General features: G+C 44.7%; 1 protein-coding gene across 1 annotated transcript; it reads left to right on the top strand.

The window, feature by feature from the left end:
- Positions 1–7,020: 7,020 nt before the first annotated feature.
- LOC123429934 (mediator of RNA polymerase II transcription subunit 10b-like) lies at positions 7,021–9,371 on the top strand. The gene is made up of 5 exons (XM_045113899.1): positions 7,021–7,250; positions 7,369–7,449; positions 7,547–7,649; positions 8,753–8,842; positions 9,300–9,371. The coding sequence occupies exons 1-5, from the start codon at positions 7,021–7,023 to the stop codon at positions 9,369–9,371; spliced, it is 576 nt and encodes a 191-aa protein (XP_044969834.1).
- The last annotated feature ends 6,985 nt before the right edge of the window (positions 9,372–16,356 follow it).

The raw sequence follows: 16,356 nt of genomic DNA, 5'->3' as shown, positions 1-16,356 counted from the left end.
AAAGACCATGGGCTAGTACACAAACACGTAATGGACAATGCTTACCATACCATGGGATCACTTGATCCCTCTCGGTAAATCTTGTACGCTTTGTGTGTTGATAATCTTGATTTACTCTTTGTCTGAGATCTTGATCAACCTTGTGTCTCTATGACCATTCTTTGGATAATACCTTGAATACCATCTTGGTCATCATATAAACTCCTTGAACCCAACAGATGGACTTCAAGAAGTGCCTATGGACAAATCCTATAAATATAACTTAAGGCAACCATTAGTCCATAGGAATTGTCATCAATTACCAAAACCACATATGGAGATATATGCTCTAACACTTGTCCTACGTCAACATTTGATCATTATATAATATTTGCTGAGGACTCACAATCACAAAAGATGTCCACAATAGTATATCTATATGGGAATCTCCTCTCGTCCTACATAGTCTTGATTAGATTGTAACCATGACCAGTACTATGTTTGTTTATTTTCAACAATCTTCATCACTTATACTCTTTACCATGTGAAGTTATTACTCCTCATGGGATAAGCATATGATCTATATCTTTATTTTTATGGACATGCTATGATGACAGGTGCCCTTGGGTAATCCACCAAAAACGCAACTAATATTTATTATATATCTTGCATACTTGATTTCAAGGGTAGATGGAACTTAAAGCAAAAATACTAAGCAAAGCAAACCTGAAAACATGAATCAAGTAAGGATCAAACTAAAATATATTGTAATGATCGTGGTGGTGATGGTGATATGATACTGGGGCACCTCCACGGAGCTTGGAACAAGCCAAGGGTGGTGCCCATACCCAAGTACTCAAGCATCCTTCTCAGGTGATGGTGGTGGCGTAGTTGGGGTGTCCTCTTTCTTCCAAGGTGCAGATTCCCCATCATAATAGGAGAATGTTATCTTGGGAGTCCTCAAACCGGCACCAACGCTCATCCTGTGGAACCTAGATTCATACTCACAGTTTTAGCTTTGGAGTTCATTGCCTGATCATGGAGGTGATCGAACTGCTCTTGAAGTTTGAAAAGAACCTCCCCTACTTTTTGGGTGTCCAGCTTGTTCTCCCGGATGAAGTCCGTGATCATGGAGTGGTTAGCACTCAAACCACGTTCAACCATCCCTTGGCACTTGAAGATCGTCTGTTCCACCGTGGCGAGCCTGGCCTTCTCGCTTCACTCCTTCTTGGTACATTGAAAATCCCGGATGTGAAGCACCTCCTCATGCATCTCAATAGCTTGAGGGTGCCTAATCACGTCCAACAGGTAGGGTTGATGAACTTCTACAAAAACTTGTCCTTGGAAGGGCTTTGTGAAGTCATAACGATCTAGATTTGTCACAAAAACAACCCAAAACAACAACACAGGAAAATCTCGCGATGCGATAGACAAAACAACCGGGAGTATATATAATGATTTTTTGGACCATAATACGTGTTCGGGAAGAAGTCGGAGCCCGGGAGGCGCACGAGGGCCCCACAAGCGATCACTGTGCAACCTCGGGGCACGGCGTGATGGCTTGTGTCTCCCTCATGGGTCCCGTGGACTCCTTTTTATTTTTGTATTTTTTATGAAATACCAAAACCTACACAAATCATTTTTTAGAACTTTCGGAGTCGGTTTACTTAATGTAACACGTACCTACCCCTTCTTCAGGTTTCTGGGGTGTTCCGGAAGACTTCCTTTATGTGCCCTTCCAGTGTTATGACATGGATGATATTCGTATCCTCATTAACGAGTGCGCGTGAAATATAATGTTTGATTCTTTGACCATTCAACACTCTTGGGTTTTTACCTTTGAAGTTATTTATTTGTATGGCACCGAACCGATAAACGTCCTCGACAACATAGGGTGCTTCCCATTTGGAGAGGAGTTTGCCTGCAAAAAATTTGAAATGAGAATTTTACAAAAGCACTAGGTCTCCTACATTAAATTCTCGTTTTTGAATTCTCATGTCATGCCGTATTTTAACGTTCTATTTAAATAACTTAACATTTTCATAAGCTTGTGTCCTCCATTCATCTAATGAGCTAATATCAAACAACCTTTTTTACCGGCAAGTTTGAAATCATATTTAAGTTCTTTAATTTCCCAATATGCTTTATGTTCTAGCTCGAGAGGTAAATGACAAGCTTTTACATAGACCATTTTATACGGGGACATCCCCATGGGGTTCTTATAAGCAGTTCTATAAGCCCACAAAGGATCATCAAGATTCTTAGACCAATTCTTTCTGGACCTATTGACAGTCTTTTGCAAGATTAATTTCATTTCACGATTGCTCAGTTCAACTTGTCCACTAGACTGAGGATGATAAGGTGGTGGGATCCTATGGTTAACATCATATTTAGCTAGAAGTTTACGGAAAGCGCCATGAATAAAATGTGAACCACCATCAGTCATTAAGTATCTAGGGACACCAAACCTAGGAAAGATAATTTCTTTAAGCATTTTAATAGAAGTGTTATGATCAAGACTACTAGTTGGAATAGCGTCTACCCATTTAGTAACGTAATAAAAAACAACTAGAATATGAGTATATCCATTTGAGGAAGGAAAAGGTCCCATAAAGTCAAAACCCCAAACTTCAAATGGTTCAATAGCCAGTGAACAGTTCATAGGCATTTCCTGACATTTACCAATATTACGAACTCTTTCCATTCATCACAAGAAAGTACAAGCTTACGAGCATCTTTAAAAAGAGTAGGCCAATAAAAACGGATTGTAGTACCTTGTGTGTCGTTGATAGGTGAGACTAAGAGTAATATATTTAGCAACAATGTAATTAGCATAATCCGCATACCAAGGAGTACTATGTGAAGAGTTTATAACAACAAGTTGATCATGAGGGAAATTATCATCAATGGGTAGTGGGTCATGAAGAACATTTTCAATCCTGGACAAGTTATGTGCCAAAGGGTTATCAACTCCTTTTCTATCAACGATATGCAAGTCAAACTCTTGGAGTAGTAACACCCATCTATAAGTCTAGGTTTGACATCCTTCTTTTCCATAAGGTACTTAATAGCAGCATGATCAGTGTGAATAGTTACTTTAGAATCAATAATGTAAGGTCTAAACTTATCACATGCAAACACAACTGCTTAAAATTCCTTTTCAGTAGTAGCATAATTCCTTTGAGCGGTGTCTAGGGTCTTACTAGCATAATAAATAACATACAATTTCTTGTCTACTCATTCCCTAGAACAACACCAACATCATAATCACTAGCATTACACATAATTTCAAAGGGTAAGTTCCAATCAGGTGGTTGAACAGTAGGGCCGAAATCAAGGCTTTCTTAAGTATTTGAAAGGCTTCTACACAATCACCATAAAAAATAAACGGGACATATTTTGTAGAAGATTAGTTAATGGCCTAGAAATCTTTTAGATATCTTTAATGAAGCACCTATAGAAACCAGCATGACCAAGAAAACTTCTTATACCCTTGATGTCTATTGGGCAAGACATTTTCTCCATTGCATCAACTTTGGCTTTATCCACCTCAATACCTCGTTCGGAGATTTTATGCCCAAGCACTATACCTTCATTCACCATAAAGTGGCACTTCTCCCAATTCAAGACAAGATTAGTTTGTTCACATCTCTGCAAAAATTGATCAAGGTTGTTCAAGCAATCATCAAAGGAAGTCTCATAAACGCAAAAATCATCCATGAAGACCACAACAATCTTTTCACAAAAGTTAGAGAATATAGCAGTCATACATCTTTAGAAGGTAGCAGGTGCATTACATAGACCAAAAGGCATACACCTATAAGCATAAGTTCCGAAAGGGCATGTAAATGTAGTTTTCTCTTGGTCTTCTTTTGGCACTAGTATTTGAGAAAATCCACAGTAACCATCAAGAAAGCAAAACTCTGTGTGTGTTTAGATAACCTTTCTAACATTTGATCAACTAGCAAGTTGACCCGTGCATTTGCGCGGCTAGAATTTTTAGTTGTTTTTATTATTTTCATATTAATTTTAAGATGTTTATATGTTATTAGATATATAATTGCAATTGTTGAAAACCCGGTAGCAAAATTTTATGTAAGTATTTGTTTCTGAGGCAAAATTTGTCAATACACATGCCGCTAGTCAACTTTCATCCGCAAGTCTTCGTGTTTGGAAAAAATAATTATTATATTATGTCTATTCCTGCATTAAATATTTGTACTATTTTTCCAATAAATTATTCGTCCTGTGACCCGCTACTCATACTGAATTAATGAGCGACCACATAAATATTCTTTGGTGAAAACCAATGTTGGTGTGAAAATAGAAAGTCATTGTTCCTTTGTTTTCAATGCATAAAACTTCAAGCTAACTTGTAGCTTCTCTCTTCCCCTCCTTATCTTTCAATATAAACACATAATATATATTTTGCTTAGGTATTTTCCACCAACAACTAAATCAAAATATCAACTACCCATACTTACATTTTTTTCCTTTATGATTACATCACAACAATGTTTGGTATTCTTCATACAATGTGATCTGTTGTAGACGTGGCACATTCACATAGGTCTTTCATTGTTCATATTGACATTATGCATGGTTGGGAGGTATTTTCATACACGCATAAACTTTTTAACATGATGTATTAATTGTTTGATTCTTCATAGTATATAACTTATAGCTGTTTGTTCATGTGTGTCAAAACTCATACCGCCCAACTAGTTGTAACTCTTTAATTTTAGAATAAAATTCCCCTTTTCCCCGCAAAAAAATAAGTATAATGTCGGATTTTATGCTAACATTTGTTTTCCATCATTACATTGTGTCTATTTCAATGGAAATAGAACAATTATGTTTGTTTTTTGTGACTCACCACCCTGAATACATCTTAAACTGTATAGATGTTGTGTTAGAACAAAACATTTATACGTGTTGTATTACAAATTTACAAAGCACACGGACAGACAAAGCAAGAAAATATAATCACCATTCTCCTTGACAGTTACTTTCAATAAGTTTCAGAGGTAACTTTCTGTCCCACTCAAGTCTCTCCGGAAGAATAGTTCTTTTCGTTTGTTATGCAATAAAAGAACTTCTAATTCAAGTCTGCGCCACACGCCAATTTGTGATTCAAAGACACTCTAATTATTTGGCAGTATTTATGTATTTTGTACAAAAATATAGTGCTGGTTATTCTTTCACTTGGACATGCCACGTTTTACTCTCTTTTTTACCATGGTGCCACAGCCATGCTTGAGTCACATGGACGTGCTTCTCATGCATGTAGCTGTGAGGCCTAGTTCGACCACTATTAGAAAAAAAAAGCAATTTGATTTGGGACCCATTACCTTCTTTAAGTGACACATACATGTTGTGGAGTTTAAAAGAAAGCGAAACGTAGTTCGCCCAGACTCAAATCTCATGCTGCTACCCCAAGGCGATATTTCACATAGGAGCCTATCGTTTGTTTCTTTTTTTACAGACTCCAATGCCCAAAGGCGATCGTTCCTAGGAGTCTATCATGTCTTTCTTTAGTCTGTTGTGTCTCTTTTCTTTTCTTTTTTACTTTTGAGAAAAAACTGTCCGCATAGGTACGTGCATGTACAAACCGGTACATATTTATGTGCATCTATTTTTAAATCTGAGCCATAAATTTTTATGGTTACCGCAGAGTTAACGTATTAGATACATCATTAAAAATGATGAGAACTTTACAATACATAACCTTATTTTGATGAACATATCATATTTAAACTGAGTACAGTTCTATCAAAAACAAATTGAGCATCGAACTCATAAAAAAAGTACATCTACCACACGTTCAGTTTAATAATTTTTCATCTTGTTCAGTTTAATAAATTTTTTCCATCTTGTTCAGTTTAGTACCTTAATGGGACCCATTAGGCTAGTACTAATTGAACGGAGGGATCCAGTACCAACTTAGATTTTTTAAGGGAAAGTACAAAGTTGAAATTGGGTCAGTTTGTGTGCATACAGGTCCCCTCGTGCCGTAGACTAATTGGTCTTTGCCGGATTGAATTATTTTTAGTGCTAATAACGTGGGACCTGGTCTTTCTTGAGAGAAAGAAGTCTATATCTACTAATGAAAAAATAAATATTCTTAGTCCGTCATGCTATTTTATAAAAAATTCCCTGATGCTTTTAACGTTAAACCCGTAGTATATATTAAATGTTTTTTTTAAAATACTCATATTTTCTAAACCATAACTCTAAATTTAACATATTATATATGAAATTTTATTACAAAAATATGTAGAATTTAAATATGATGTTATTTTACTGTTAAACATTTAATAAAATACTATCTAGGATACTATCTCCCCTAATAATAAAGCGCGGAGCGCTTCTGTCATCCGTCGCGGTTATTTTACAAAAACACCCCTCGCTTTTCCAGTATTCAACCCGCAGTCCTTTCTCCCCTAATAATAAAGCGCGGAGCGCTTCTGTCGTCCGTCGTGGTTATTTTACAAAAACACCCCTCGCTTTTCCGTTTTTTGCATTTTACAGAAAACCCCCTTATGTTCTCCACCACCGGTCCCTTATCCGTGCGCGTTCTCCACCACAGGGGGCGGCTGGCCGCGGCGGGGGAGCTGGGCCACGCGCTGGAGGCCGTGCGCTGGCGCACGCCCGCCCTGACGTGCTCTACGTCAACGTCGGCGACGGTGACTCGGACCACGCGGGCAAGGGATGCGGCGCGCCAGAAGGCCCTGGTGGCCGGGTCGCCGAGGACGCGGCGCACGCCCCATGGCGCGCGGAAGGCGCACGCCACGCCTTCGACCCCGACCGCCGCTGCTGGCTCCGCCTCCCCTTCACCTCCTTCCTCCCCCACCAGGCCTTCTCCCCCGTCACCTCCTCCGGCTCCCTCCTCTACCTCTGGACCGAGACCGGCCCACCCCCCGCGCCCCTCCCTTCCTCCTCCTCCTCAACGTCGTCGCCCGCAGCCAGCGCAGCCCACCCGCCCAAGGCGCTCGCCGTCTGCAAACCGCTGGCGGGCACCTACCGCCTGCTGACTTCGCCATGGACAACACTGCCCCGAACTCTTCTTCCGCCGCCGTCGTCGCCGTCGCCGCCGCGGTCGCGGCTGCTTCCGGTAACGGTGTACAAGGGGGAGCGGGAGGGGACCCGTCGAAGCAGAACATGGCGCAGGTCACGGGCTTGATCCAAAAGACCCTCGGCCTGCTCCACCAGCTCAACCTCAACGTCTCCTCCTTCAGCTCCGCGTCCCAGCTCCCCCTCCTCCAGCGCCTGTAAGCTCCCTCGCTTCCCCGCACCACCCGCGGCAGACCTCCCCGGCGACCCCCTTTTAATCCCGTAGCTTTTTTGCGTGCGCGGATCCCTTAGGGTTTGGTGTGTTGTATGGTGCAGGAACGCGCTCGTGGCGGAGCTCGACACGATGCAGAAGCTTGCCGACGGGTGCAACATCCAGGTGCCCATGGAGGTCGTCAAGTGAGATCCTTTAGTCTCTTCTCTTGCTCTGTCGCTCATTGCTGTTGACCCTCTCGCCTGAACTGTGTGTGTTCCTGATTGTTGCTTGCGTTGTTAGTTTGATTGATGATGGGAAGAACCCCGATGAGTTCACCAAGGACGTGCTCAACAGCTGCATCGCCAAGAACCAGATCACCAAGGGCAGGACCGATGCTTTCAAGGTAAGTATGGCTTGCATCGTTGTTAAGTGTGGACAAGTTCGTCTGTGAACCAATCGTACCCATAGATATGCTCGATACAGTTTGTAGTATTTTAGGACACAGTGGATGAAGATTAACGACACTGACAAAGCTTGTTGATCTATTTCGAGTGGAACTTTTTGATGAAAACATAACTGGTATTACTGCCAGGGAAGTCTTCTTTTCATATAAGTCGACATTGTTGTAGTTTGAAGGGGATACATTGTGTTGGCCATGTGAAAAGGAACCAGCATAGCCCTGTCACTCGATATAGTTGCATCCAAACTACAATCACGGGAATCCATCTCTGTTTTCATGAATTAAATTCCATTATGCAATTCAGTTGCACTATGACAACTTATTCTCAGGAAAAACAGAATCACCCCCTTCCTATCCACCTTAAATTGGTAATGGTGTACAAACTACTGTCAATCAGTTCTTAAGGAGACTTTCCATATTCGAAGCTTTCTCGTGTTCCATGTTACCCCCATTTACTGCCAGTAATCTGCCCTAACTGAATGTGGAATTGTAGGACCAGTGTTCATTGTTGTTGTTGATGCAGATTCCTGTCACTGTATTATCGAGCTTTATAAGAAGGGTAGATGCAATTTTATATCCAATATGTGTATATAATTTATGAAACTGATGTATACCTCAAACTCTAAGGCCTACCATTTTGTAGTGTTCGTTATGATATATTGGTGCACGGATAACCATGAGTTTAGTTTGTGACAAGACTATCTTGGCCGTGATTAGGAGGGGCTACTTTTCATTTCACCGCCTCGTATCCTCATAGCTACGTTTGTACTACTTCTGATTATGATTCAAGCTGTGCATTCATTTCGCCAAGTTTACCCTGCCATTTTTCTTCTGTGATGTTTTTCTTCCAACTCTAGGCATTGAGTTCGTATGACTTTTGTACACTGATATATGTCCTGAACTCTTGATCAAAATAGACGCAAGAAGCTCGTATAATTGTTTCCTCTACGATTATGATACTTTTTGTCTGTGTTTTATAGGATCTTCAAGAGGAGCTGGTTCACGATTACAATTGTGAAATAATATTGTCAATATGTTTGTCTCAGAGCCTAAGGAAGCATCTTCTTGAGGAGCTGGAAGAAGCTTTTCCAGACGACGTTGAAGCATACAGGCAGATACGTGCTACTTCTGCTGTTGTAAGTGGAAATACGCCTGCATTCTTAGGATCGGCTGTTCCTTCACATGTTTATCTTCACTGAAAATTTTGTTTAACGCTCATCTTCCAGTCGACCAGTAACAGTGTAGTGATCATATTTTACAACTTTAGCAATCATATGCAGCTCCATGTTTTAGTTATCACATCGCTCAATGCATCTTTCGCTCCCTTTCGGAAGTTGTGAGAGCAAGACCTGTATATATCTATGTTTTGTTGGAACCTGCTACTTAAGCCGATTTTGGTGTCAGGACTTAATCTAGGTGAGGTCAGAATTTACTTTTGTGTTGGTGATACATTCTTTGTAGATTTACACAACTACGGTTTCGTCCTGCTAATTTTTAGCTTTCAGATTGGACTGTTAAATGAGCGTAAAATAATTCTTATTCATTCATTTGTATTTTGCTGCTTTAGCTTCTCATTGACTCACTTTTATCCAGGAGTCAAAGAGGTTGGCTCAGTCCCAAAGTGCTCTTCCTAATGGAGATGCCAAAGTGAAACTTGAGCATTGACAGAAGGACCCAAGTGCAAAGAGCAAGATCTTTCTTTATATTTGCTATAGTTTTTCTTAGGAAGGTTTTGTGAACCAACAACTGATATAACCTTGTATTATGTGTTGCCCCCTCATAGGAGTGATCAATATTTGCTGTGAATTACCTGTATTGAAGTGAATAATTTGTGCCTATGAAACTAGCTACTCAGCTAGATTTGCATGGAATATTATTTTGAAGGTCTCATTGGAACGAACCTAACGATGAAGACGAATCTTCAATCAAATTATTAATCTGTGAGATAAATCATTTTTAAAATTTAAAAAAACATTTAATACAATGATTTAATCATGAGGTAGAAGATTCTTGCAAGTGCATGAACCGCCACATGGGAGAGCTGTTATGCGGTGCTTCTCCTTAGATTTTTCCCTTTTCTGATATTGTGTGTGTTGTGTATAACAGGTCGTTATGTTTGTTCCAAGCACAAACAGTGCACAAAATTGCAAATGAATCTGTTAATCATAGAAAATCAATTAATTATAATAATAAAAATACAAAGACCGACTTTTATTAAATTTATAGCCCGTTGCAACGCACGGGCATTTGTACTAGTCTTAATAAATAAGTCATTATTCGTCTTTCTTTCATACCGTTACTCATCGGGATTGGGGATGAACACATCAACAAAATCAGTATTGGAGATGAAACTGAAGGTCACTTGCTTGATTCTTTGTACGTATTAAATCTACATGCAAGCCATGTTAAAATAGAAGACCTGTGAAATTTTGAACTGCACTTTTGTAGGATAAGACCATCTTTGTTTGTGTTGTAACTACAAATTCTCAAATTATAGACTATTTTTTATAAATTAAGAGCGTGTGGTATTTCTTTCTCCCGTTGCAAGGCACGTGCCCTTTTGCTAGTAATTTATAATTGGACCAGGTCATGTCTATATAGGTCTCCTTATATACCGTACGCTAATTGGTCTTTGCCTGATTGTTATTTCTTTATTGCTATAATAATGTGGAACATGCCTACATCATAAGTTTTATTTACAAATCTGAACCATTCAATATCTCAATTTTGTATTAATGAATCTTAACCATTCGTTTTCTAACGTTTTAAGTGTATCATAATAATAGATAAAAGGCAAAGGGTAATGATATTTCTAGTAGCTTTATTCAATTTCCTAAAATCAATCACCATCCTATAACAAGTTACTATCGTTTGTGAAATGAGTTCATTTTTATCATTGAGAACACCAGTTATACCGCCTTTGTTAGGAACACAATGAACATGATTACCCATCTACTATCAACAATAGGATAAATTATACCTCCCTCCAGAAATTTTAGTATTTCAGTTCTTACCACATCCTTCATTTTAGGATTAAGGCGGCTGATGGGGTCATAGTCCTAGGGTAGGGTCATAGGCCTGCCCTACATGTCCTACCCAAGGACTACCCCACACAAGGGACAGGACCTTAAGTATGCCCCGACTGAATTAAGGTGCCCCCATCATCCAGTCGGTAACAGGCCCAGAATCATCCAGTCGGAGACTAACATTCGGAGAGCACCGGGCCTACCGACTGGATACACTCGGTACGTCGTAACCTCTGTGGAGGGAAACTGCTGTACGTTTCCGGGTGCATTTACTAGCATTTAGAGCATACGTTACCTGTAACGTATGCATTCAATCGCCACTACTCCACCCCTAAGTCAGAACCGTGTGGAGGGGAGCGCACTCTATATAAGCCGCCCTCCCCCACTAGTCAAGGGGTTAACAAATCTTTGTACTCCATATCACACTCGGTAACAAGCTCCGAGAGCACTGAGACGTAGGGCTGTTACCTCCACCGCAGAGGGGCCCGAACTCATACAACCTCGTCGTAGCTAGGACTCTGCCCATCTCATTCGTACCCTACACATCTACTGTCAGGCTTATACCCACGACAGTTGGCGCCCACCGTGGGGCAGGCGTCTAAGCGACTTCCGGCGAGTTTGCGACTACTTCCTTTCGTCATGTCGTCCGATGGAGATTCGAGCATGGGTCACTAGATCCTCTTCGGCACTCTCTCCTTCGTCGTCGACGATTCGGCGTGGCTTCGGGAGGCACCTCTCGACGTCGAGGCGCTTCCCCGTCGCGGGGCCACACACTTCCGTGCCGGCGCTCGCGGCGTTCTTCTTCTCCAACAATCGGCTCCATTGCCAGCTTGCGCCTTCGTCACGCGCCGCAGCAAGCGATCTCGCAGTCCGCGTCTACAACGTTGGGTGCAGCATGCCCGAGCACGTCAATTCGCATCCTCTCAGGTGGCGGTTCTGGAGTCTGTTGTGGTTGCCCCGCGTTCCCAGTGCTCGGGCTCGGTTCCGACTGAGCTCCCTTCCGAGTACGTGGGCCGCGGGCCTGCAGCAGAAGTTCACATGGCCAACACCCATGAAGATCCCCATCAGGCCGGCCGGAACGAGCGCGAAGTCGGTGAAGCATCCGGTGCACGCCGTCCGCCTCGCCGTTCTGCCAGTCGGCACACCCAGCAGAGCAACGTAGAGTTGTTCCGCACACCTCTCCTCAACTTGGCTGCAGCAGCCAAGATCGCCGATTCCCTCCAGCCGACTGATTCAGAGGCATGAAGGGGAATCGAGCAGATCCGTGCTCTGTTGCACACGACGCAGCAGCAGAATTCGGCAGTCTCCCGGTCACACAATCGGATCCACAATAGTTCCGTCCATGCAAACACGCATCGGTCGGTTCACAGCCCCGGCTCCTATCAGCACCACAGGGGAGGCAGTCGTTCCATGGTCCGTGAAGATCGCCTCCGTTCGCGCACCCCTCCGCGGGGTGGGCCCTATGGGTCCCGACATCATGATGATCGGCGTTCAATCGGCGACACTTACGACCCGAGACCCGACGCAAGAGGGTGAATCGCCAGCGAAGAGTCGACAGGGGTCGATCCCACCGTGATGGCCACGATCTAGATCGTCCGAGTGGCAGCAGGACCATCGTGTCCGGCCCTGAGTGTTTTAGTCGAGCCATCCGCTCGGCTGACATCCCGCCCAACTTCCGATTGGCAGCAGGAATCGGTAAATTTACGGGGGAATCCAAGCCTGAAACATGGCTAGACGACTACCGAGTGGCAGTCCAGACCGGAGGAGGGGACGACTATGTCACTATGGCTAGACGACTACCGAGTGGCAGTCCAGATCGGAGGAGGGGAAGACTATGTCGCTATGAAGCACCTCCCTCTGATGCTCGACAGCTCGGCGCGAGCTTGGCTGAACCAGTTAGCCCCCTCAAGCATTTACAGTTGGGCAGATCTGGCCCGAGTGTTCATCAGGACCTTCGAAGGGACGTGCAAATGCCCTGCAGGCCTTGTGGAGCTTCAGCACTGTGTCCAGAAGCCGAATGAGCCCTTACGCGACTTCATCCAGCGATGGACGACTCTCTACCACACGGTGGAGAGCGTCACCGAGCATCAAGCAGTCTGCGCATTCAAGGCAGGCGTACGGTACAGCGAGTTGTACCTAAAGTTTGGTCGGACAGGCGACATCTCCATGAGCAAGATGATGGAGATAGCTGCTCATTATGCAAATGGCGAGGAAGAAGACCGCATCCGGAGCGGCAAACACAAGACAGTCGGCGATGCCGACGGAGGTAACACTCGGAAGCAGAAACAGAAAGTTCCACCCACACCGCAGGCAGAAGCTGCAGCTATGACCAGCGCCAAGTTCAAGGGCAAAGGGAAAGCACAGTCTGCCCCCAAGAAGAAGCCGTTCAACAATCCCATCCTGGATCAACCTTGTCCAATTCACACGAAGATGGACGAAGAAGGCAATCCCATATACGCGAAGCATACCACTCGGCAGTGTCGTCTCCTGATCCAGGGGTTCGGCGAAGGACAACCGAGTGAGAAGAATACTGAACAAGATGAGGAGGATAAGGAGGATCCGTTCCCCCAAGTCCATGCAACCCTCATGATTTTTTCTCACGTCGAAAGCAAGAGTCGACTGAAGCTAGTGAACAGAGAGGTCAACATGGCCGTTCCGACTGCTCCCAAGTTCCTTAGATGGTCTCAGACTGCGATCACCTTTGATCAGTCGGACCATCCAACGCATGTCCCCACTCGAGGAAGACAGGCTCTGGTCATCGACCCGGTGGTGGAAGGAGTCCGACTGCGCAAAGTCCTCATGGACGGCGGTAGCGGACTGAACATCATGTACGCCGACACCCTCAAGGGAATGGGCATTCTGATGTCCAGACTCAGCGAGAGCAATATGCAGTTCCACGGAGTCGTCCCCGGGCGGAAGGCCAAGTCACTCGGCCAGATCGCGTTGGACGTCACTTTCGGCTCCGACAAAAACTTTCGCAAGGAGAAGCTCACATTCGAGGTGGTGGATTTCCAGAGCGCTTACCATGCAATTCTGGGCCGCCCGGCGTAAGTGAGTTTCATGGCACGCCCGTGCTATGTGTACTTGAAGTTGAAGATGCCAGGTCCAAAAGGCGTTATCACCATCACCGGCAACCGTCAGCGAGCCGAGGAGTGTCTGCAAGAGGGATCAAGGATCGCCGACCAGCAGATGGCTGTACTCGAGCTCGAAGAGTACAAGAAGACAGTCGACCCTGCCGACTTAATGCGCTCAAAGAAGCCAGCTTCTGAGTCCGCGTTCCAGTCGGCGGGAGAGACTAAGAAGGTCAGCATCCACCCGACGGACGAGTCTGCCGCCCCGACGAACATCTCCACCACCCTTGATCCTAAATAGGAAGCCGAGCTCACCCAATTCCTCCGTGAGAACTGGGACATCTTCGCATGGAAACCTTCTGACATGCCGGGTGTACCCAGGGAGTTGGTTGAGCACCGACTGCATGTGGATCCCGTCGCTCGGCCCGTCCGAGAGCGCCTGCGTCGGTCCGCCGCGCACAAGAGGAAGGCAATCAGAGAAGAGGTGGCCAAGCTGCTGGCTGCCAACTTCATTCGCGAGGTTCACCACTCCGAGAGGCTCGCCAATGTCGTCATGGTGCCCAAGAAGGACAAGTCACTCCGAATGTGCATTGCCTTCAAGCACCTCAATAAGGACTGCCCGAAAGACCATTTTCCGCTCCCCCGCATAGATCAAATTGTCGATTCGACTGCGGGATGCGAGCGTTTGTCATTCCTTGATGCCTACTCGGGTTATCATGAGATCCGTCTGTATGGTCCCGATGAGTTGAAAACAGCCTTCATCACCCCGTTTGGGTGCTTCTGCTACATCACTATGCCTTTCGGTCTGAAGAATGCAGGAGCTACCTTTATGCGCATGATCCAAAAATGTCTCCTCGACCAGATCGGTCGCAATGTGGAGGCATACATGGATGATATCGTAGTCAAGTCACGCAAAGGTTCCGACCTGCTGACTGACTTGGCAGAAACATTCGCCAACCTTCGTAGGTACGATATCAAGCTAAACCCAGCCAAATGTTCATTCGGTGTTCCCAGCGGAAAGTTACTCGGTTTCTTCGTTTCTGAACGAGGGATCGATGTTAACCCCAAAAAGATCAGGACCATCGTCCGAATGGATAGGCCGGTCAGAATACACGATGTTCAACGGCTCACAGGTTGCCTAGCGGCTTTGAGCAGGTTCATCAGTCGACTCGGTGAAAAAGCACTTCCTCTGTACCGACTCATGAAGAAGTCAGATACCTTCGAGTGGACAGACGAAGCCCAAGTCGCATTCGACGACCTCAAAGTCCTACTTTCCACCCAGCCGGTTCTTACTGCTCCGCTCAGTAAAGAGCCCCTTCTTCTATATATCGCGGCTACAAATCAAGTCGTCAGTACTGTTCTTACAGTCGAGCGAGAAGAAGAAGGCAAAGCATACAAAGTTCAGCGACCAGTGTACTACATCTCCGAAGTCCTGACCCCTTCCAAGCAGAGGTATCACCATTATCAGAAGCTTATCTATGGGATCTATATGACTGCGAAGAAGGTGGCCCATTATTTCCAAGACCACTCGATATCTGTCGTTTCTGATGCCCCTTTGTCAGAAATTCTCCACAATCGAGACGCGTCAGGTCGAGTGGCGAAGTGCGCAATGGAGATGTTGTACTGTGACATCAAGTTCGAGGCCAAGAAAGCTATTAAGTCTCAAGCCCTGGCTGACTTTATAGCAGAATGGGTAGAACAACAGCAACCGACTCACATCTACTCGGCTCATTGGACAATGTTCTTCGATGGGTCTAAGATGCTGAATGGATCCGGCGCTGGTGTTCTGATCATATCACCCAAAGGCGACAAGCTCAAGTACGTGCTCCAGATACACTTTGATTCCTCCAACAACGAGGCGGAGTATGAATCTCTTCTCTACGGATTGCGCATGGCCATCTCACTCGGCGTCCGTCGCCTGATGGTCTACGGCGATTCGGATTTGGTGGTCAATCAAGTGATGAAAGAGTGGGACGTAAGGAACCCCACCATGACAGTGTACTGCAATGCAGTGAGGAAGCTGGAGAAGAAGTTTGAAGGTCTAGAGCTCCATCATGTTCCGAGACTGAAGAACCAAGCAGCTGATGAGTTGGCGAAACTCGGATCCACTCGGAGACCAGTCCCGAGTGACGTCTGCCTCGAGCACCTCCATCTTCCCTCAGTCAAAGAAGATCCCTTCACTGAAGAACCAGTACAACCCAAGAGCGCAACAGATCCGACTGAAGTCGATGTGCTTGCTGTGGTTGATCTGGTCACAGAGATTCTGATAGTCGTTCCCGATTGGACTGTGCCGATCATGGCATTTATCTTGAGACAAGAACTTCCAGAAGATGAAGTCCAAGCCCGGCAAATAGTTCGCAGGTCGAAGGCATTCACTGTCATTGACGGTCAATTGTACAAGGAGAGTGTTTCAGGCGTCCTCCAACATTGCATTTCCCCAGAGGAAGGACAGTTGATCCTAGAGGATATCCACTCGGGAACCTGCTGCCATCATGCTTCTTCGAGAGCAATCGTCGCCAAGGCGGTCAGGGTTGGATTCTTCTGGCTGCAGGC

The sequence above is a fragment of the Hordeum vulgare genome, chromosome 2H, assembly GCF_904849725.1.
Source record: "Hordeum vulgare subsp. vulgare chromosome 2H, MorexV3_pseudomolecules_assembly, whole genome shotgun sequence".
NCBI lineage: Eukaryota > Viridiplantae > Streptophyta > Magnoliopsida > Poales > Poaceae > Hordeum > Hordeum vulgare.
The sequence above is the reverse complement of the archived record's forward strand: the minus strand, read 5'-3'. Positions and strand labels throughout refer to the sequence as shown.

Bases quoted from the DNA above. Each gene is read 5' to 3' on its own strand.
- LOC123429934 (XM_045113899.1), top strand. From the start codon at position 7,021: ATGGACAACACTGCCCCGAACTCTTCTTCCGCCGCCGTCGTCGCCGTC. The intron at 7,251-7,368 runs GTAAGCTCCCTC...TGTATGGTGCAG, and splicing joins CTCCCCCTCCTCCAGCGCCT to GAACGCGCTCGTGGCGGAGC. The intron at 7,450-7,546 runs GTGAGATCCTTT...TTGCGTTGTTAG, and splicing joins GTGCCCATGGAGGTCGTCAA to TTTGATTGATGATGGGAAGA.